Here is a 22,691-nt window from a genome sequence, read left to right on the forward strand (position 1 = left end):
CTGCAATACATTATTTCTTTCCCTGTCATTCATTTCCCTCTTTCAATGCCATAGAATGTTGTTCCCATTGGAGTTTGTTGGGAATGTAATATTAATGAGGCATGATCAGATATAAATCAGCTATGGAGCAGACTCGATGAGCCAAATGGCCTAATTCTGCTTCTATATCTCATTATTGTATGGTCGTAATCAAAGTTGTGTCCAGTCCAATGCACATAGTTGTACGAGTAACCAAGGATGTTCTTTATTGCAGGTAAAAAGATACAGACAGTGAAACTGCCTGTCAGTAAGACAACATCTTGCTGTTTTGGAGGAAAAGATTATGCTGATCTTTACGTAACATCAGCTACCAAAAGGATGGACCAAAAGTCACTTCAGAGGGAGCCACTGGCTGGTGGGATTTTTAAGGTAAACTGAGTCATCTGTCTAAATGCTGAACGCCATTGGCAATGGAGTTGTGTTTTAATGGGACATCCGCCCACATGTCTTCGCCCCATCCCTTCAACTTTTTAATCTAGATTTAAAGAGCAATACCGCACAGAAACAGGATTCATGAGCATTTGCTATAAGGAGCGATTGTTTTCTCTGGAGCATTGGAGACTGAAGCACAACCTGATAAAAGTATGCAGATTATGACAGGCACAAGCTGGGTAGAGAGAGTCTTCCTCTGGGGTGGAAATATCAAATTTGAAGAAGTGAGAATGGAAGTTGTCGCATCCCAGGATAATCGCAGATGGTCTGCATTACACTCGGGTGCCCATGGTTCAGGTGCAGAGGTGGGCAGGATGTGACTGTTTGGCTGGCAGATGGCACAGTCAACAATTCAGGAGCATGAGAGAATAGGGACAGGAGTAGGCCACCACACTCCTCGGGACTGACGCACCACTCAGTTCAAGATTGTTTGATGCCTTTTTCTGTACACAAGTGTAAAGGATAATGAAATAATTGTTACGAAATAAGTATCATCATGGCTGATCAACTCCTTCTTTTGTACTAGTTTTCCATAGCCTTTGATACCCATCTTAAAACGTCCTCTTCATGACTTAGCCTCCACATCCCTCTGGGATAGAAAACTCCCGAAATTTTCATACAGAAATGCTTTCCAATGGAGAGTGCCAGTCAGCAGCAAAGAACCTCAAACAAGAGAAAATCTGCAGATGCTGGAAATCCTTCTGAAGGGTCTCGGCCCGAAACATCAATTGTACATTTTTCCCATAGATGCTGCCTGATCAAAGAACCTGTCTGGTTTGTCCTTCATTGAATCAGGTTGCCTTGACCAGGTTTGCTCTGCTCAACATTGCTCTGCTGATATTGTGTAGATGGGCAATTAAACCAACATTTCTAGTGGCATCAATCAGTTAGTCATAGAGCCATAGAAAACTACAGCACTCCCATCGACCCATCCCACAGACCCATCGACATGCACCTGGACCATAGCCCTCCATACCCTTCCCAGCCATGTACTTATCCAAATTTCTCTTAAAAGTTGAAATTAAACCTGTATCCCCCACTTGCACTAGCGTTTCGTTTCACACTCTCTCCACCCTCCGAGTGAAGAAATTTCTCCTCATGTTCCCCTTAAACATTTCACCTTTCACTCTCAACCCATCAGTTCTAGTCTAGTCTCACCCAACCTCAGTGTAAATATTAAATTTTAGAGGGTGTAGATTTAGGAAAAGAGAACAGGAGTGTAAAGGAGATTTGTGAGGAAAGTTTTTACACAGTAGTTACAGTGCCTATAAAAAGTATTTATCCCTCTTGGAAGTTTTTATGTTTTATTGTTTACAACATTGAATCACAGTGGATATAATTTGGCTTTTTTGACACTGATCAACAGATTAAAAACTCTTTCTTGTCAAAGTGCAAACAGATCTGTACAAAGTGATCTAAATTAATTACAAATATAAAACACAAAATTGATTGCACAAGTATTCACCCCTTTCAAGTCAGTATTTAGTAGATGCACCTTTGGCAGCAATTACAGCCTTGAGTCTGTGTGGATAGGTCTGTATCAGCTTTGCATATCTGGACACTGCAATATTTCCTCATTCTTCTTTACAAAACTGCCCAAGCTCTGTCAGATTGCATGGGGATTGTGAGTGAACAGCCCTTTTGAAGTCCAGTCACAAATTCTCAATTAGATTGAGGTCTTGACTCTGATTTGGCCACTCCAGGACATTAACTTCGTTGTTTTTCAGCCATTCCTGTGTAATTTTGGCTTTATGCTTGGGGTCATTGTCTTGTTGGAAAGCAAATCTTCTCCCAAGTCGCAGTTCCCGTGCAGATTGCATCAGGTTTTCCTCCAGGATTTCCCTGTACATTGCTGTATTCATTTTACCCTCTACCTTCACAAGCCTTCTGGAGCCTGCTGCAGTGAAGCATCCCCACAGAATGATGCAGCCACCACCATGCTTCACAGTAGGGATGGTGTGTTTTTCATGATGTGTGGTGTTTGGCTTACACTGAACGTAGCATTTAGTCTGGTGGCCAAAAAGCTCAATTTTGGTTTTGTCAGACCATAGAACCTTCCAGCTAACTTCAGAGTCTCCCACATGCCTTCTAGCAAACTCTAGCTGAGATTTCATGTGAGTTTTTTTCAACGCAAACAACAGGAATTCTGCAGATGCTGGAAATTCAAGCAACACACATAAAAGTTGCTGGTGAACGCAGCAGGCCAGGCAGCATCTCTAGGAAGAGGTGCAGTCGACGTTTCAGGCCGAGACCCTTCGTCAGGACTAACTGAAGGAAGAGTGAGTAAGGGATTTGAAAGTTGGAGGGGGAGGGAGAGATCCAAAATGATAGGAGAAGACAGGAGGGGGAGGGATAGAGCCGAGAGCTGGACAGGTGATAGGCAAAAGGGACACGAGAGGATCATGGGATAGGAGGCCCGGGAAGAAAGACAAGGGGGGGGGACTCAGAGGATGGGCAAGGGGTATATTCAGAGGGACAGAGGGAGAAAAAGGAGAGCGAGAGAAAGAATGTGTGTATAAAAATAAGTAACAGATGGGGTACAAGGGGGAGTTGGGGCACCAGCGGAAGCCAGAGAAGTCGACGTTCTTGCCATCAGGTTGGAGGCTACCCAGACGGAATATAAGGTGTTGTTCCTCCAACCCAAGCGCGGCCCCATCTCCACAGCAGAGGAGGCCGTGGACAGACACGTCAGAATGGGAATGGGACGCGAAATCAAAATGCGTGGCCACTGGGAGATCCTGCTCTCTCTGGCGGACAGAGCGCAGATGTTCAGCAAAGCGGTCTCCCAGTCTGTGTCGGGTCTCGCCAATATATAAAAGGCCACATCGGGAGCACCGGACGCAGTATATCACCCCAGTCGACTCACAGGTGAAGTGTTGCCTCACCTGGAAGGACTGTTTGGGGCCCTGAATGGTGGTGAGGGAGGAAGTGTAAGGGCATGTGTAGCACTTGTTCTGCTTACACGGATAAGTGCCAGGAGGGAGATCAGTGGGGAGGGATGGGGGGGACGAATGGACAAGGGAGTTGTGTAGGGAGCGATCCCTGCGGAAAGCAGAGAAAGGGGGGGAGGGAAAAATGTGCTTAGTGGTGGGATCCCGTTGGAGGTGGCAGAAGTTACGGAGAATAATATGTTGGACCCGGAGGCTGGTGGGGTGGTAGGTGAGGACCAGGGGAACCCTATTCCTAGTGGGGTGGCGGGAGGATGGAGTGAGAGCAGATGTACGTGAAATGGGGGAGATACGTTTAAGAGCAGAGTTGATAGTGGAGGAAGGGAAGCCCCTTTCTTTAAAAAAGGAAGACGTCTCCCTCGTCCTAGAATGAAAAGCCTCATCCTGAGAGCAGATGCGGCGGAGACGGAAGAATTGCGAGAAGGGGATGGCGTTTTTGCAAGAGACAGGGTGAAAAGAGGAATAGTCCAGATAGCTGTGAGAGCTGTTGTTTTCAACAGTGACTTTCTCTTTGCTATTCTCCCATAAAGCTGCGACTGGTGAAGTACCTGAGCAACAGTTGTTGTATGCACAGTCTCTCCTATCTCAGCGTAACTTCTCCAGAGTTATCATAGGTCTCCTGGTGGCCTCCCTCACTAGTCCCCTTCTTGCATGGTCACTCAGTTTTTGAGGATGGCCTGCTCTAGGCAGATTTACACCTGTGCCATATTCTTTTCATTCCTTGATGATTGTCTTGACTGTACTCTTGAGGGATATTCGGTGACTTGGAAATTTTCTTGTATCCATCTCCTGACTTGTGCTTTTCAATAGCCTTTTCACAGAATTGCTTGGAGTGTTCTTTTGTCTTTATGGTGTAGTTTTTGCCGGGATACTGACTCAGAGCAGTTGGACCTTCCGGACACAGGTGTATTTTTACTACAATCAAATGAAACACCTTGACTGCACACGGTGATCTCCATTTAACTAATTATGTGACTTCTAAAACCAATTGGCTGTACCAGTGATGATTTGCTGTGTCATATTAAAGGCGGGGAGGGGTGAATACTTATGCAATTGATTATTTTGTGTTTTATATTTGTAATTAATTTAGATTACTTTAGAGGTCTGATTTCACTTTGGCATGAAAAAGTCTTTTTCTGTTGATCAGTGTCAAAAAAGCCAAATTAAGTCCACTGTGATTCATTGTTGTAAATCATTAAACCTTCCAGGGGGTTGGTGGTGAATAACTTTTATAGGCACTGTCCCTATAGCAGGCTGCCAGGGTAGAGGTGGAAGCAGATACAATGACAACGTTTAAGAGGCATTTAGACAGGCAGGGGTGGTGGGATATAGAGCATGTGTAGGCAGATGGGATGTTTAAATTGGCACAGTGCTTAGCACAGACATTGTGGGTCGAATGGCATGTTCTGTGTATTACTGTTCTATGTTGGGTTTGTTAATCTGACAAGAGCAAAGGATGTTGGAAATGGCGATGGTGGAGCACTGGGGGAGGGGTGTGGGACAGGTGGCAAAGAAGGAGTGCCAACGGCAGGAGGTTGGCACGGGTGCAGACACACACAGTCCTGAGACACCAGTCAAGGACATTTGATTCTAAACAATTGTTTATTGATCATTTCAGAATCCCTCTCTGGTACTTCCCGCTCCCTCCCCACTTACTTCCCCTTTTCCCAACCATGATTCTCCTCTCCCTGTCCCCTTCCCACTCTCAGTCCACAATAGAGACCCATGACAGAATCAGGTTTATCATCACTCACATATGTCATGAAATTGTTTTTTTTCTGTGGCAACAGTACAGTGCAATACATAAAATTACTACAGTACTGTGCAAAAGTCTTACGCATCCTAGTTATAAATATGTGCCTGGAACTTTTGCACAGTACTGTATGCCTCTCACAATTTTATATATTTTATCTCTATCAGGTCACCACTGAGCTTCTTTCGTACCAGGGAAAGCAAACTCAGCCTGTCCAATCTCGCCCTAATACTGAAGTCCTCCAAATCAGTCAACAAGCCTGAGGACACTCCTCAGTACAATCACAATTTTCTTATAGTGTGGTGACCAGAATCGCCTACAACATACCAAGTGCTGTCTAACTAGTGTTTCATAAAGTTTGTGGTAAACCATATATATATATGTTGTAACTGGGTTACCTGTCTGGACACGCCCCTCTGCTGATTGCCCCTGTGGCTCCTCCCACAGACCCCTGAATAAAGGTGATTTCACCTTGCCCCTCCTCCTCAGACCACGGGCAGACACTCAGCATGCTGGAAGTCATATTTTACTGCAAATAAAAGCCTTACAGTATTTACCCCACTTCAGTCTTTTGGAGTAACTGAAGGTGCATCAAAGTTGCAACATAATATCCCACCTGTTATACTCCAGGCCCCAAATCCATTAATGCAAGCATGTCATTTGCCACCTTCACTACCCCTATTGACCTGTTTAATTCACCGGGGCCTTGAACCCCAATGTCTCTCTGCTTACCAATATTCTGCTGTTTACTGTGTATACCCTTCTCTATTTGGCATCCCAAAATGCACTGCTACAACCATTGTAGGCAGAATCTCCGACAGGGATGAGAGGGTGTACAGGAGCGAGATATACTAGCTAGTTGAGTGGTGTCGCAGAACAATCTAGCACTCAATGTCAGTAAGACGAAAGAGCTGATTGTGGTCTTCAAGAAGGGTAAGATGAGGATCACAAACCAATCCTCAGAGAGGGATCAGAAGTGGAGAGAGTGAGCAATTACAAGTTCCTGGGTGTCAAGATCTCTGAGGATTGAACCTGGTCCCCACATATTGATGCAACTCTAAAGAAGGCAAGATAGTGGCTATATTTCATTATGAGTTTGAAGGGATTTGGTTTGTCACCTAAAACACTTGAAAACTTCTTAGATGTGCCATGGAGAGCATTTTGACTGGCCACATCACCGTCTAGTGTGTGGGGTAGGGGGAAGCATCCGATTCCTAAATGGACATGAACACTACCCCACTTTTTAAAAAAAATATTTCTGTTTATGCACTATTTTTAATTTAACAATTTAATGTATATATATACTTACTGTAATTGATTTACTTTTTAAATTTTTCTTTCTATATTGTCATGTATTGCATTGAACTGCGGCCGCTAAGTTAACAAATTTCACGACGCATGCCGATGATAATAAACCTGATTCTGATTCTGACCTCACACTTGTTGAGATTAAATCCCATTTTCCAATGCTTTGCCCAACTTCCCAGCGGATTTATTTGCTGCTGTGGAAACAAACGTTCCTTAGTTTCCAGAGCGCCTCCAATTTTCCTGTCCTTGCCAAACTTCCTAACCATACCTCTTACATTCACATCCAGGTTGTTAGGATATTAGTTGAAGTTGTATGAGACATTGGTGAGGGCTAATTTGGAGTTCTGGTCACCTACCTGAAGATATCAAATAAAGGCTGCCGTTAGTCTTCACTCTTCAGGGCGCAGGCCTGGGCAAGGTTGTATGGAAGACCAGCAGTTGCCCATGCTGCAAGTCTCCCCTCTCCACGACACCAATGTTGTCCAAGGGAAGGGCATTAGGACCCACACAGCTTGGCACCAGTGTCGTCGCAGAGCAATGTGTGATTAAGTGCCTTGCTCAAGGACACAACACGTTGCCTTGGCTGGGGCTTGAACTCACGACCTTCAGGCTAGCCCAATGCCTTAACCACTTGGACACGTGCCCACACGTGCCCAAACAATTTTAAAAAGTACAGTGAAAATTTGCAGGGATTTTGCCAGGACTGGAGGATCTGGGTTATAGGGAAAGGTTGAATAAGTTTGGACTTTATTCCCAGGAGCATAGGAGAATGAGGGAAGATTTGTTAGAGGTATACAAAATGATAGGGCTGGCTGATGGTGTAGTGGCATCAGCACTGGACTTCCAGGCAAACAGTCCTGAGTTCAAACCCAGCCGGGTCCCAACCAGGGCAGCAGCAATATCTGCATGGAAGAAAGGCCTGGCAATCTACTTCTGTACCTTGCCATGAAAACCCTATGGACCCTATGGTCCATGAGGTCATGAAGAGTCAGACTGGAAAATGATGAGGAGTATAGATAGGGTACCTATCAATATATATCCTATAGATAGGGTAAATGTAAGCAGACTTTTTTCTCTGAGGTTGGGTGAGACTGGTCATGGGTTAAGTGTGAAAGGTGAAATGTTAAGGGGAACATGAGAGGGGATTTCTTCACCCTGAGGGCAGGGAGAGTGTGGAATAAACTGCCAGTGCAAGTGGTGAATGCATTTAGTGTGTGTTGCTTTGTATTCCCAGCATCCGCAGACTTTCTCACGTTTGTACTTCTTTTTATTTATTTTATGCATTGATGTTCTCCTGACCCCCTCCTCTCCTGAAGCCATTTGCTCTGTGCTGGGTTCTATTCCATGAATGCTGGCTTCTACTGGTGTCTTCCCAAGTGGGCTTAATGCATCTGCTTGCCCACTCGTGGGCATCAGGTTTCACTGAAGACATCGCAGTTCAACCAGATTCTGCCACAAACAAGCTTTACTATAATTTACCTTTCCGTCTGTTCGCAGGTAACCAAGTATTCTGATTGGGAGCAAAATTTTCAAGTTCACAAGTGTTGAAACCAACTTTAGTAGTGTTTCACAGGGCATTATTAGTGGGAGTCTATTCATTAGTTTGGTTCATATACCCCTGGTGCGACCTCCTCTACATTGGAGAGACCTGTGCAGACTGGGGGACTGCTTCGTCGAGCACCTTTGTTCTGTCTGCCACAAAGAGCAGAAACTCCAGGTGGCTGCCCATTTCAACTTGACTTCCCATTCCCTTTCTGACATGTCAGTCCATGGCCTCTTCCACAGCCGTGATGAAGCCAAACTGAAGTTGGAGGAGTAGCACCTCATATTTTGCCCAGGTAGCCTCGAACCTGATGGCATGAAAAGTAATTATTCCCCCTCACTTTCTATACCCAACTCTGGTTACCAATTTCCCCCCTCTCTTCACCTGCACATCACCTCCCTCTGGTTCTCCCTCCTTCCCTCTCTCCCATGAACCACTGTCCTCTGTTAGGTTCCTTCTCCTTCAGCTCTTTACCTCTTTCACCTATCAACTCTCAGACTTATTCTTCAACACTCCCCCCACGTACCTGACCCACCCACCTACTCCTCACCTAGCCTCACTTATCACTTTCCAACTTGAACTCCTTCCCCTCCCCCCAACCACCTTCCTATTCCGGTTTCTGCCCCCTCCCTCTCCAGTCTTGATGAAGGGCCTTAGCCTGCTATGTCAACTGATTTTTCCCCTTTATAGAGGCTGCCTGACCTGCTGAGCTCCTCCATCACATTTGCATGAATGGTTCATATACTTGTTGCCTTTTACCATTGTGATCTCCCTGCTGAGTCCAATCACAAACAAGAGAAAGTCTGCAGATGCTGGAAGTCCGAGCAACACACACAAAATGCTGGAGGAACTCAGCAGGCCAGGCAGCATCTACGGAAAAGAGTACAGTCTGCATATTCTCTCTGTGCCTGCATGAGTTCCCTCTCACCTCCAAAGGACATGCTGTAAATTGCTGTAAATTGCTCCGCGAGGGTGAGGGTGAGGATGAGTACTGTACTCTTTTCCATCGATGCTGCCTGGCCTGCTGAGTTCCTCCATCACATTTGCGTGTGTTCCCTGTTGAGTTCGCTCTGACTAAAATCTGTATAATTTTTCAAAGATTTATGAGGAGAAGTTTAACTATTTACTGGCAGATACTTTGAAGATGTAAACAAGAAATTTCAAAGTGAATGAGTGCCATTTTATTTCTGTTTCCCAGGTTACAGGACTGGGCGTGAAGGGGATTCCGCCACATTCTTTCATGGGATAGAAAATTTCCTAGCAGCTTCACTGCCAATGGAAAAGAGACCCAGCAAACAGCTGCATGAACAAAATGAATAAAAATTACACTATATCTAACTCTACTGACTTACAGTTTTCTATTCAATGTGTGCAGATGTAGAACTATAACAGTAGTGCTAATTCACGGTATAGAAAAAGTCCTAACAAAGTTACTTCTGTCCAAGAGGGGTAAATGTGGCCTTTCCTTCTCACTCTCGCTTCTGAGCCTCTTCAAAACGTGGAGACTCTTTCTGTTGGTGTATTCTATGGGATCTTTGTTCTCCCATTGACGACCGTGCCAGTAATTCACCAGTGCGTAACTATGGTGAACAATTCAATGCCTTGAGTTATTCCGGGGGTTTATTCGCAGAAGATGTAAGGATCCTCTCCAGGAAGCAAGCTTGTAAAAGTACAGCATATTGGGATTTTCAACATTTTCGAGAATCCTTTTTATTGCATTGGGAAAGTGTATGCACCCATTTAGCTTTAAAATGTGAGAAAATGGTCATAAATGAACCACAGTGTTATGCTGTTTTTTAAAAAAACTTATTGAGAGATACAGCACATTAACAGCCTCTTCTGGCCTGATGAGCCTGTGCTGTCCATTACACTCGTGTGATCAATTAGCCTGCTAACCCGTAAGTCTTTGGAATTTGGGAGAAAACCAAAGCACCCGGAAGAAACACACACTGTCACGGGCAGAACATACAAACGCCTTATAGACAGCGGTGGGAAATGAACCCGTGTCACCGCCGCTGGCAGAACATTATGCAAGTCGCTTCACTACCGTCTCATTTCTAAATTTGTGCGGGGAAATTCTCCCATCCATTTCTAGTTTCTCCTGAGACACTGAAGGAAGTGATCAACCCACTGAGTTCACTGTTAACTCTCAGCAAAGTTATCAGTCTCGCTCTCCCACTTATTTCCCCACGACCCCTTCCCTCTCTCGTCCCCCTTTCTCCACGCTTGGGGCAATTTACAGCAGGCAGTCTTCCTAATAACAGCACGTGCTTTGGAGGTGAGAGGGAACTCATGCATGCACAGACAGAATGTGCTAACTCTGTACGAACTGTTCCGCCACTGTGTCACCACAATGCACAGTGATAATTTTATCAGTAATGCCAAATGCAGAGATTGAATAACCTTCTACATACAGTCTGAAAATGTGAGCTATTATAAACGTAATTGATTTTTCTCCTGGGGGGCTGGGGGTTTGTGCAGGTTCCTGCATTGGTTTAGTGACTAGATTCCAAGCAGCATCTGACTGATAGCACTTGGCTTTTCCTGCTCCCTTCGATGTTAATAGTCCCCTGCACTGTGGGTAATAATGAAAAATATTGATCCCTCAGTGTGTCCGGTGTTTTTGAACAAATTTAAGCAGACAAGATGTGAGGTTTTTACACGTGCAGAAAGCCCCACTTAGAATCACAGAGCACAGAAAAAGCCTGAAACATTCTGCAAGGTGAACTGGTGGAAGGTTGAGATTTAGGAGCAATTTAGAATGGTGCATCCAAAGGCAGATGATGGAGAAATATAAAGTAATACTGCACAGAAATAGGCCCTTTGGCCCATCTGGTTTATGCTGCCAAGGTGCCCATTCAAGCTTTCCCATTTTCCAGCATTAGGCCCTATAACATTCTAAACCTTAACAATTCACATACCTGTCCAACTGTCTTTTAAAAATTGCTAATACGAGGGGGCTTAATTGAATTGAATTAACTTTATCTCTTATATCTTTCACATACATGAGTAAAAATCTTTATGTTACGTCTCTGTCTAAATATGCAATGTGCAATTTATAGTAACATATAATAAATACTATGTACAACAGGACAGTCAATATAGCATAGAAATACAATTGTATCAGCATGAATTATTCAGTCTGATGGCCTGGTGGATGAAGCTGTCCCGGAGCCTGATAGTCCTGTCTTTTATGCCACAGTACTGTTTCCTGGCTGAGGCACCGTGTGTGTCCTTGAGCAAGGCACTTAACCACACATTGCTCTGTGACAACACCGGTGCCAAGCTGTACAGGTTCTAATGCCCTTCCCTTGGACAACATCGGTGGCGTGGAGAGGGGAAACTTGCAGCATAGGCAACTGCTGGTCTTCCATACAACCTTGCCCAGGCCTGTGCCCTAGAAACCTTCCGAGGCGCAAATCCATGGTCTCATGAGACTAAGGGATGCCTACATAAACTGTTTCCTGGATGGTAGCAGCTGGAACAGTTTGTGGTTGGGGTGACTCAGGTCCCCAATGACCCTTTGGGCCCTTTATACGCACCTGTCTCTGTAAATGACCTGAACAGTGGGAAGGTCACATCTACAGATGAGCTGGGCTGTCCACACCACTCTCTGCAGAGTCCTGCGATTGAGGAAGGTACAGTTCCCATACCAGGCACTGATGCAGCCAGTCAGGATGCTCTCAATTGTGCCCCTGTAGAAAGTTCTTGGGATTTGGGGACTCATGCTGAACTTCTTCAACTGTCTGAGGTGAAAGAGGCGCTGCTGTGCTTTTCTCACCACACAGCAGGTATGTACAGACCACGTGAGATCCTCGGTGATGTGGATGCTGAGGAACTTAAAGCTGTTCACCTTCTCAACCCCAGATCCATTGATGCCAATAGGGGTTGGCCTGTCTCCATTCCTCCTGCAGTCCATAGCCAGCTCCTTTGTATTTGTGACATTGAAGGAGAGGTTGTTTTCTTGACAACACTGTGTCAGGGCGACGACTTCTTCTTTGAAGAAGGCTGCCTTGTTATTATTTGATATAAGGCCAATCAATGTAGTATCGTCAGCAAATTGAATTAACAGATTGGAGCTGTGGGTGGCGACACAGTCATGGGTATACAGAGAGTAAAGGAGGGGGCTTAGGATACAGCCCTGAGGGGCACCTGTGTTGAGGGTCAGGGGGCAGAGGTGAGGGAGACAACTCTTACCACCTGCTGGCAATCTGACAGGAAGTCCATGATACAGTTGCACAAGGCAGGATGAAGGCCGAGGTCTCTGAGCTTCTTGTCAAGCCTGGAGGGAATTAGGGTGTTGAATGCTGAACTGTAGTCCAAGAACTGCATGCTCAAATAAGCATCCCTCTTTTCCAGGTGCGTAAGGATGGTAGAGCTGCAGCTATTGCATCATCTGTTGATTGGTTGTGTTGGTAGGCGAATTGTAGGGGGTCCAGTGTGGGTGGTAGCAAGCTGCAGATGTAGTCCTTGACCAGCCTCTCAAAGCATTTGCTTATTGTTGAGGTGAGTGCGACAGGGCGCCAGTCAGTCAGCCATGTTACCTTGGTCTTTTTAGGTACCGGGACAATAGTGGATGTTTTGAAGCAGGAGGGCTCTCTAAACTGGGAGAAGGAGAGGTTAAAAATGTCTGTAAACACACCTGCCAGTTATGCCACGCACATCCTGAGTACCCGCCCTGGGATGCTGTCTGGTCTTGCAGCCTTGCGACTGTCCGCTCGTTGGAAACACCTGTGTACCTCAGCTTCAGAGATGACCACGGTGCAGGATGCTTTGGTGGCTCTCCACAGGGGCTCGGTGTTGGCGATATCGAACCGAGCATTAAAAAGAATTAGCTCGTCTGGGAGAGAGGCAGCGATGTTGGCAGCACCACTGCGTTTAGCTTTGAGTCTGCGATGGTGTGCAGACCTTACCATAAGCCCCGTATGTTGTTGGTGGAGAGTAGTGTCTGGACCTTGTCCTTGTATTGTCGTTTTGCTGCCTTGATGACTCTGCCTGGATCGTAGCTGCATTTCTTGTGTTCACGTTGGTTACCGGCAACGTAAGCTCTGTCTCGTGTGGTAAGTGCCGCTCGCACGGAACTGTTGATCCAGGGTCTCTGGTTTGGATAGACCCTGACTGATTTTTGGGCGCAGTTTTAAGGTGATTGGAGGAAAATATAGGAGGGGTGTCAAAGGTGAGATTTTTTTATACAGAAAGTGGTGAGTGGTAAAGGCAGCATCCATCAACATCACCAGAGATCATCACCACCCAGGCCATGATCTTTTCTCACTGCTGCCATCAGGTAGAAGCTACAAAAGCCCCAGGATCTGCACCACCAGCTTCAAGAACAGTTACTTCAACCATCAGGCTCATGAACAAAAGGGGAGAACTACAGTTATTCTATTTCTAGTGTCGCACAACCAATCATCTCACTTTAAGGACTCTTAATTTTGTCATTTCATGCTCTTGTTATTTTTTACTATTTATTTATATTTGCATTTGCACGGTTTGTTGTCTTCTATGCTCTACTTGTTCTTTCATTGATCCTGTTTACAGTTACTGTTCTACAGATTAGCTGAGTATGCCCACAGGAGAAAGAATCTCACTTTCAAATCTCTTACTAGCTCTTCTTTCAGTTAGTCCTGACAAAGGGTCTCAGCCCGAAACGTCGACTGTACCTCTTCCTAGAGATGCGGCCTGGCCTGCTGCATTCACCAGCAACTTTGATGTGTGTTGCACGGTTATATGTTGTTCCTTTTCACCCCTTGTACCACATTAGGTGGTATTTTTGCCATATCCATAGCATTTGACTGTTTTTTATGAGACTGAGTTGCTAGCTCGACGCTCAAGTGTACAAGGAACTGGCCAGATTCAAACTCGAGACCATTCGCCTCGAAGTCTGATGCAGATGCCACTACATCACCAGCCAACCAATGTATCTTCCAGATACATTAGGGGCATTTAAGAAACTTTTAGATAGGCACATGGATGATAGAAAAATGGAGGGCCATTTAGGAGGGTAGGGTGATACTGATCTTAGAGTAGGTTATAGGGTCGGCACAACATCATGGTCTGAAGTGTCTGTACTGTCTTGTAGTGTCCTATGTTCTAAAATGTGTTATTGTACCTGCCTCAACCACTTCTTCTGACAGCTCATTCCACCCTCTGTAAAAAATCTACTCCTCAAAAGTTCCGATTAAATCTTCCCCCTCTCACTTTAAATCAAGGGTTCCCAACCTGGGGCCCCCAGATTCCTCAGATAATGGTAGGGGTCCATTCAATAAAAATGGTTGGGAATCCTTACTTTCAAGATGTGCTCTCTAGTTTTTAATTTCCGAACAATGGGGAAAAAGTCGTAATTCATCGACCGTCTCTTCTGTCTCTTGGGACTGAAGGGAACCTTCTTAAAATGAGAAGGCAAGTCCAGCAACTACCTACTTCAAAATGTAAGGAAAACAACTCCAACCGTTGTCTCCCAAGCCCAGATATCGGAGAAGATACTTCCACCCTTCTTTGCTGCAAAAGAGCATAAAGATGAACATAAGCAGAGGTTTATCCTAATAGTGTGAAACCTTTAAAGTGATAATTCAGAAAATAAGGGTCTGGCAAATTTCTTAGACGTTCTCTGATACCTTTTGTTCAAAGTTCAAAGTAAATTTATCATCAAAGTACATACTATGTCCCGATATACAACCCTGAGATTTGTGGGCACACTCAGCAAATCATAATAGGATCAATGAAAGATGGCACCCAACAAGGAGGATAAACAACAATATGTAAAAGACAACACACTGTGCAACTACAAAAGAAATAATATTAATAAATAATATTATAGTGAGGTAGTTACATCCAAGTAACACACAGGAGTCTGAGTTACAGTCAGGTAGGGAAAAGAGATTAAACAGCCAGTGTAGAGTACCCCTGTGGCGATCCCCTCAACAACATGTATATCACTTTGGAAACTGCTGGAGGGAGGCAGAGGGATATCACAGCGGTCATGTCTCTGGCACTGACTCTAGCTCTATGACTCAGAAGGGAAGGGAGGAGAAGAGGCGGCCTGTGGTGACAGAGAATTTGTTAGGGGAACAGAAAGGAGGTTCTGTGGACGAGGACCAGATTCCCAGATGGCATGTTGCCTCCTGGGTGCCAGGGCCGGGACATCACAGATCGAGTCCTCGGCACTGTTAAGTGGAAGGGTGAGCAGCCAGAGGTTGTGATCCAAGTAGGTACCGATGACATGGGTAGAAAGGTTGACGAGGTTCTGCAAAGGAGGTTAGGTGCTATGTTAAAGGACAGGACATCCAAGGTTTTGATCTCAGGATTGCTACCTGTGTTACGTGCTGGTGAGGCCAAAACTAGGAAGGTTATACAGTTTAACATGTGACTAAGGAGTTAGTGTAGGAGGGAGGTGACAGACTTTTGGATCATTGGGCTCTCTTGCAGGGGGATGGGAACAGAATGCCAGAACAGATAATGGAGAGGTTGTGGAGACAGATGTAGTTAAGGCCTCAGACGAAGTCAGGGATCAAAAGGTTGAGTATGGTGCGACTAATGTCGAGCTGCATATATGTCAATGCGAGAAGTATTGTAGGAAAGGCACTTGAGCTCAGGCTATGGATCAACTCATGGAATTATGATATTGTAGTCATTAGTGAGACTTGGATGCAGGAGGGGCAGGACTGGCAGTGCAATATTCTGGGGTTCTGCCGTTTCGGACACAACAGAGCGAGTCGGATTAAAGGGGGGGAGGGAGGGAGGGAACATCGACTCAGACCATGAGAGGCCTGTGTCGGGCATTTTCATGCCTTACAAGGCGCAGATTGGGAGTGTGTGTGGGGCGCCACTCCTTGCACAGACTAGAGCAATGTGTGATTAAGTGCCTTGCTCAAGGACACAAACACGCTGCCACAGCTGAGGCTCGAACTAGTGACCTTCAAATCACTAGACGAATGCCTTAACCACTTGGCCATGTGCCCAACACCATTAAAGGGGGAGGGGTGGCATTAGTAGTCAGGGAAAATGTCACAACAGTTCTCAGTCAGGACAGACTGGAGAACTTGTCTGGTGAGGCTTTATGGGTGGAACTGAGGGATAAGAAAGGTATGTCCATGTTAATGGGGCTATATTATAGACCACCCAACAGTCCGTGGGATTTAGAGGAGTGAATTTGTAGAGAGATCACAGACTGTTGCAAGAAACATAAGGTTGTTATAGTAGATGATTTTAACTTTCCATGTATTGACTGGGACTCCCACGCTGTAAAAGGGCTGGATGGGAAAGAGTTTGTCAAATGTCTTCTGGAAAGCTTCCTTAAACAGTACATAGAGGTCTCACTGAGAGAGTGTGCGATACTTGATCTGCTGTTAGGGATTTTCCATTCAAGGGCAATGGTGTTTCCATACCAGTCTGTGATGCAGCCAGTCAATGTACTCTCCAGCACACATCTATGGAAGTTTGTCAAAGTTTTTGCTGCCATGCTGAATCTTTGCAAACTTCTAAGGAAGTAGAGGCACTGCCATGCTTTCTTCATAATTGCACTTATGTGCTGGGCCCAGGACAGGTCCTCTGAAGTGTTAGCATCGACAAATTTAAAGTAGATGACCCTCTGATCCTCCGATGAGGTGTGGCTCAAGGACCTTCCGCTTCCTGCTTCTGAAGTCAAAAATCGGCTCCTTGCTCTTGCTGACATTGAGAGAGACATAGTCGTTGTGGCACCACTTTGCCAGGTTTTCAATTCCACCCCCCTCCCCACATACTGATTCATCTCCACCCTTGATTCAGCCAACAATAGAGGTGTCGTAGGCAATGGAGCTGTGCTTAGCCTCATTGTCATTAGTATAAAGCCAGTGGTACAGGGGGCTAAAGCACACAGCCTTGTGGTGCACCAGGCTGAGGGAGATTGTGGAGGAGATGTTGCTAATGCAAACTGACTGGGCTCTGCTAGTAAGGAAATCGAGGATCCAATTCCAGAAGGAGCTATTGAGACCCAGGGCTTGAAGGTTATTGATTAGTTTTGAAGGGATGATAGGATTGAATGCAGAGCTGTGGTCAATGAAGAGCATCCTGATGTATGCATCTTTGCTGTCCAGATATTCCAGGATTAAGTGAAGAGCCAATGGAATAGCATCTGCTGTGGACCTGTTGTGTCGTTAGGCAAATTGGAGCGGATCCAAGTCACTTCTCAGGCAGGAGTTGATATGTTTCATCACCAACCTCTCAAAACACTTCATCACTGTGAATGTAAGTGCTACAGGACAATATTCATTGAAGCAGGTTACCGCATTCTTCTTAGCACTGGTATAATTGAAGCAGGTGGGCACCTTGGACTGCCGAAGAGAGAGGTTAAAGATATCAGCACGGGTCTTTAGTATTCAGCCAGGTATCCCGTATGGGCTGGATGCTTTCTGTGAGTTCACCCTCCCGAAGGATGGTCTCACATCGGCTACAGAGACTGAAATCACAGGGTCATTGATGAGAGCTTGTGAAGATGCCTCCATGTTTTGATGGTCAAAGCGAGCATAAAAGGCATGGAGCTCATCTAGGAGCAAAGCCTTGTTGTCACCTATGTCGCCTGATTTCACATTTTAAGAGGTTATATCATTCAAACCCTGCAAAAGCTGCCGAGCATCCTTCAGTGATTCAAGTTTGGTCCAGAATTGCCACTTCACACATGTGACGGCTTTCCGGAGATCATAAGCAGACCTCTTGTATTCAATTTGGTCACCAGATTTGAATGCCACAGATCTGGCTCTAAGCATATTGCGGATCTCATAGTTCACCCACTGAAGACTCTGAATGATTTTGTGGGTTCACACTCTCCATGACTGTTTTAACTAAGTCTGTGACAACCGTGCTGTATTCGTCCAGATCCTTTGATGGGTCCTTGACCAAGGCCCAGCCTACTGACTCAAAGCGATCCAGTAGCCAGTCCTCTATCTCCCGTGTCCACCTCTTTGTTTCCCTTTCTCTGGAGCCTCGATCTTGAGCCTCTGCCTGTATGAAGGCTGGAGGAGGATAGCTAAGTGGTCAGATTTCCTGAAGTGTAGTCTGGACATGGAACAGTAGCATTTCTAATCACAGTACAGCAGTGTGCAAATGCGTTGGGTTCCTTGGGACTGCAGGTGATATGTTGATGATAACTGGGCAGAGATTTCTTCACACAAGCTTGATATACATCCTTGACAATGACCAATGACCAAGTATAACAAGGCATCAGGGTCGGCTGCTGCTTGTTTGCTAATTGTGACATTCAATACATCGAGCGCTTGTTTAATGTGTGCTTTTGGCGGTATGTGAACTGTGGTCAGGATGACGGCGAAGAACATTCCTGGCAAGTAGAACAGATGGAACTTAAATCATCAGATGTTCCAAGTCGGGGCAATGAGAATGTGTCCGAGCACGACAAAGAGTCAATCATGAAACACGGAACTCCACCTTTAGCCCTCTTCGAATCGGCAGTCTGGTCAATCCAGTGTATTGAGAAGCCCTCAGGTCTTTCCGGTGTATCCAGATGGTCCAAAGAGAGCCATGTCTCCATGAAACACAGAACGCAGCAACCCCTCATTTCCCTCCAATATAGCAATCTTGCCCTTAGTTCCCCAATCTTGTTCTCCAGTGAATGTATGCTTGCAAAGTTTCATACTTCGACATTTTAGTCTGGCTTGGAGTCCTCCCCTTGCCCCTCTCTTCTGGCCATAACCATGTATTTAAGCTAAAAGGTGCCGTACCTGCATGCTTGAGCATTAAGTCTGCTGAGTCCTTCAGAAGATCGTGAAACCATGAGTTGATTAAGAAGGTTCAAATGCATGTTGCTTAAAGGGAAATTACACGCTACAGATTGCAGTGAGAGTAATTCAGAAGTATAATTAGAAGTTTTATAAGCAGTGATTCATCGTGATTCACCAGCACCATCTTGGATGCATGTATCTCCTTCCTGATGACAGAAATGAGAAGAGAGGATGGCCTGGATCGTGGGATTCTTCACGATGGATGCTGCTTTCTTATGGTGTTGGTGTCAGTATGAGAGTTGCTTTGCAGAACTTGAGGCCTTCATGAAACAAAATGTAATGCCCTGGTTAAGAACATGTTTTATTGTATTCCTACTGCTATGCTGTGAGGTATTTTGTTTCAGCAGTTTTTCTGCAAAATGTAGTGTGTTCCATTATTAATTAAGCTTCTTAGATTAGTGTTTTAGCTTCTGCTAAAATAAGGAACTGTTTGCTCAGCTTAGGAATGTTGTGTCAGCTAATCGGGTTTGTCTTCATAACGTTCTGTAACATTCTGTCCAGTGGGATGCCATGGAACATCTGAGAGGGCTGGGTGGGCTCAGATTTCTGAGGGACAGTGGGGTGGCTTTGGGTCAGTTGGCAGGAGGTGTGGAGCGGGGCACGAAGATGCTCGCGGAATGCCGCCTGAAGGAGAGACCACTCCCCCCTTTGTAAGAAGTGCTCTGTGTAGGCAAATGGTTTCGAGGAGGAAGTGCCAATAGTCCTGAGTTAGCCAGTGCGTTCAAAATGGTCTCTGAGGGAATTTCAAACTGTGGCTGGTGTCTTTCATGCAGAACATGGATTCAGCGGGCGAGTATACACCCGACTACTCCAGAAATGAGCTCCAGCGGTTATGTGCACATTTAAACTGATTTATCCGTACAGGGCCCCTTTTCTTTTATCCCTATTAACTGTTCGTTAAAGTTGAAATATTTGTAAATATACTTCCACTTTACTTTTATGCTAGTGTTTATTTCCTGGCGGATGGTAACTTTGCATAGGGTAGAACGTACACAGCAGTCAAACCCTCATCAGAGCATTCCAACTATCCTGTTTGGTTGAACCCAAATCATACTGACCCTAGATGCACACACCTTGTGGTTCTTCCTCCCTTCACCCCACTCTCTTACTCTGACTCCTCATCTTTTTTTTCCAGTCCTGATGAAGGGTCTGGGCCCGAATCGTCGACTGTACTCTTTGTAATAGCTGCTGCCTGGCCTGCTGAGTTCCTCCAGCAATTTGTGTGTGTAGCTTGGATTTCTAGCAACTGCAGATCTTCTCCTGTTTGTGACTGGACCCTAGATGTGTATTGCCCATTGAAGGTGGCCTTCTCATCATTTCCCATGCAATGCTCAGTCACACGGCCGTTAGCCAGGGTTAGCTAATGAGCCTGGTTTATTACGAGCCACAGTGAGAGGCTAACAAATATAACGTAAATCATATGATATCTGCCCCCATTCATCTTTCTGCTGTTGGATTGATGGAGAGAGCTGTTCAGACTTATAGAAATGGAATCAAGACAATGCAAGGGACAAGCAATGTGAGAAGCGCACACAAAATGCTGTAGAAACCCGGTAAAGGAATAAAGAGCCAATGTTTCATGTCTTGGCCAGCGCCTGCAGAATCTCTTGTGATTATGATATGCCAATGTGGGGAAGCTGCAGTGTAATCCGTAGTTACTGCTTTGCACTGTGTTTAGAGCTGGACAGTCTCTGGCAGAACTACTCATTGCAAGGAAATTGAGGTCAATTTGAGTTCTCATCATTATGTGTGAAATCCAAAATGTAGACTAATCATCTAAAAATGACAAAAAAAAACTTGAGAAATATGCAAACTAATGGGTTTCAAACCTGGAAATGAAGTATTTGCTCGCAGTTCTGGTTTTGGCTGAATGTGAGTTTTTGCTGTGGTAGAGCAGTGTACGAAATACTGATCTTTCTGGTCATTCTAGGAAACAAAGTCATCTGCTGGGAAATGGACCAAATATGAACGCGGATCGAGGATCACATGCTGTCAGCTTGCAACCTCTCTGGGAAATGGTTCCCAGTAACTGCTGGGGATTTTTATTTGTTTAGAGATACAGCACGGTAACAGGTCATTCCAGTCCAACAACCCCTGTTATACCCGTGTGGTCAATTTTCATTCTAACTTGTCTGTCTTCAGAATGTGGCTGAGAACTGGAGCAGCTGGGGGAAACCCATCTGGTCACGGGGAGAACATACAAGTCTCTTACAGAAAGCGCGGGAATTGAACTCAGATCACTGTTGCAGTAAAGCACTGCGCTAACTGCGACACTTCTGTGCCACCCTTATATTCTAGGATGACGTCCTCGAGGACAGGGTTCCCAACCTTTTTTAAGCCATGGACCAATAGCATCAAGGAGGAGGAGAAGATGGCAGCGTGACAGCAGCGCGCGCGGCCACCTCTGTCAAGTAGGGGACCGTGCACAATTCTAATTTCATGGAGACAGACGTGAGAGTATGGAGGAACATCTGGAAAACTTCTGAAATGCCCGCTTCGCTGCCGCTGCTACTGTGTGGTAACCGGAATCTCCAGAGCAGAAGGCCCCGAGATCCTCGGCTTTGCGTGTTTCAGCGGCCGGGACTAGGTCAAAGGCGCTTGGCAGAGGATGGCGCTCGGGAGGCTGTATCGGAGGGGCTGGTCGGAAGCTCGAAGTTTTTGGACGGATGGACTCAGGGTTGGCTGTGGTCGGCTGCTTCCAAGGCATCGGCAAATTGATGGTGCCTGGAGGTTTATGGCGTTTCTCCCTTTTGCTACCTGCTATCGGGGACTCGGGGCCTTTTGAGACTTTATTTACCATGCCCATGGTTTGTTCTTCATCAAATTATGGTATTGCTTTGCACCGCTGTAACTATATGTTATAATTATGTGGTTCTGTCAGTGTTAGTCTTTGGTCTGTCCTGTTTTCTGTGATATCACTCCGGAGAAACATTGTATCATTTCTTAATGCATGTATGCATTTCTAAATGACAATAAAAGAGGACTGAGTGTTCTCATAATCTAATCTAATCTAACCAAGCCCAGGGTCTGTGGAGCCCAGGTTGGGAACCCCTGTTCGTGGATGACTGAGGCAGAGGAAACTTCCACGAGAGACAATGAAGACTAAGCTAGAGGTCAAGTAGAGCCCAGACATGTGCTAAATAATGTTGAACCATCGTAGGAAGGCTATGAATGCAGATATCTATATGATTCACATGGCAATAGATGTATCTGAAGAAGATGTGGTAATATATGCCACAAGAAATCATCATCCATTGTTAAAGACCCTCACCATCTGAGACAATCCCCCCCTCCTCATTATTACCATCAGCGAGGAGGTACAGGACCCAGAGACCTACACCTAACAATTCTGAAATAACTTCTTCCTGTCTGTGACCAGATTACTGAATGCCCCATTAACCTTTGAACACTACTTCATTGTTCAATTTTTTTCACTGTTTATTTTGTAATTTATGGTAATTTTATGTCTTTGCACTGTACTTCTGCCACCATACAGCAAATCTCACCTCAGGTATAACAAACCTGGTTCTGATTCTGCAGGTTGAATGATAAGTTAATTGTTATTCTCTGCCCAGCCAGCAGGGGTCACTGTGTATCGGGTGCTTGTGACACGGGTTGACTTTTTTCAGATGTTCTCTGCAAGAGTTCGCGTTAGCAGAAGTGTGCACTCGGCCAACTTGAAGAAGTGAAAAGCTTCATAAAGGATGAAACTAAGCCCTCACTGTTTTTGTATATTAAGAAATAGCACTCCCACCTGGAGACTGTCTGCATAGGTGTATTATGCCAGAGCTTTGAACACACACTTGTATAAGAAGGTGGGAGGAGGGGGATGTTTGTGTTCAGGCAATATCGGAGGAGTGAAAATTTGAGTTAGCATTTTCCTGTTGATGGCCTTTCAA

General features: G+C 45.3%; 1 protein-coding gene across 6 annotated transcripts in view; it reads left to right on the forward strand.

Annotated features, from left to right (window-relative positions):
• LOC134349749 (regucalcin-like) overlaps positions 1-9,361 on the forward strand; it is a 32,211-nt gene extending 22,850 nt beyond the window's left edge. For all 6 annotated transcript variants that reach the window (XM_063054551.1, XM_063054550.1, XM_063054552.1 and 3 more), the window contains 2 exons: positions 254-408; positions 9,222-9,361. In XM_063054551.1, coding sequence (XP_062910621.1) covers positions 254-408; positions 9,222-9,272 — 206 coding nt within the window. In that variant the 3' untranslated portion in view covers positions 9,273-9,361. The remainder of the gene's footprint in view (positions 1-253; positions 409-9,221) is intronic.
• The last annotated feature ends 13,330 nt before the right edge of the window (positions 9,362-22,691 follow it).

This window comes from Mobula hypostoma, chromosome 7 (genome assembly GCF_963921235.1).
Source record: "Mobula hypostoma chromosome 7, sMobHyp1.1, whole genome shotgun sequence".
Classification (NCBI taxonomy): Eukaryota; Metazoa; Chordata; class Chondrichthyes; order Myliobatiformes; family Myliobatidae; genus Mobula; species Mobula hypostoma.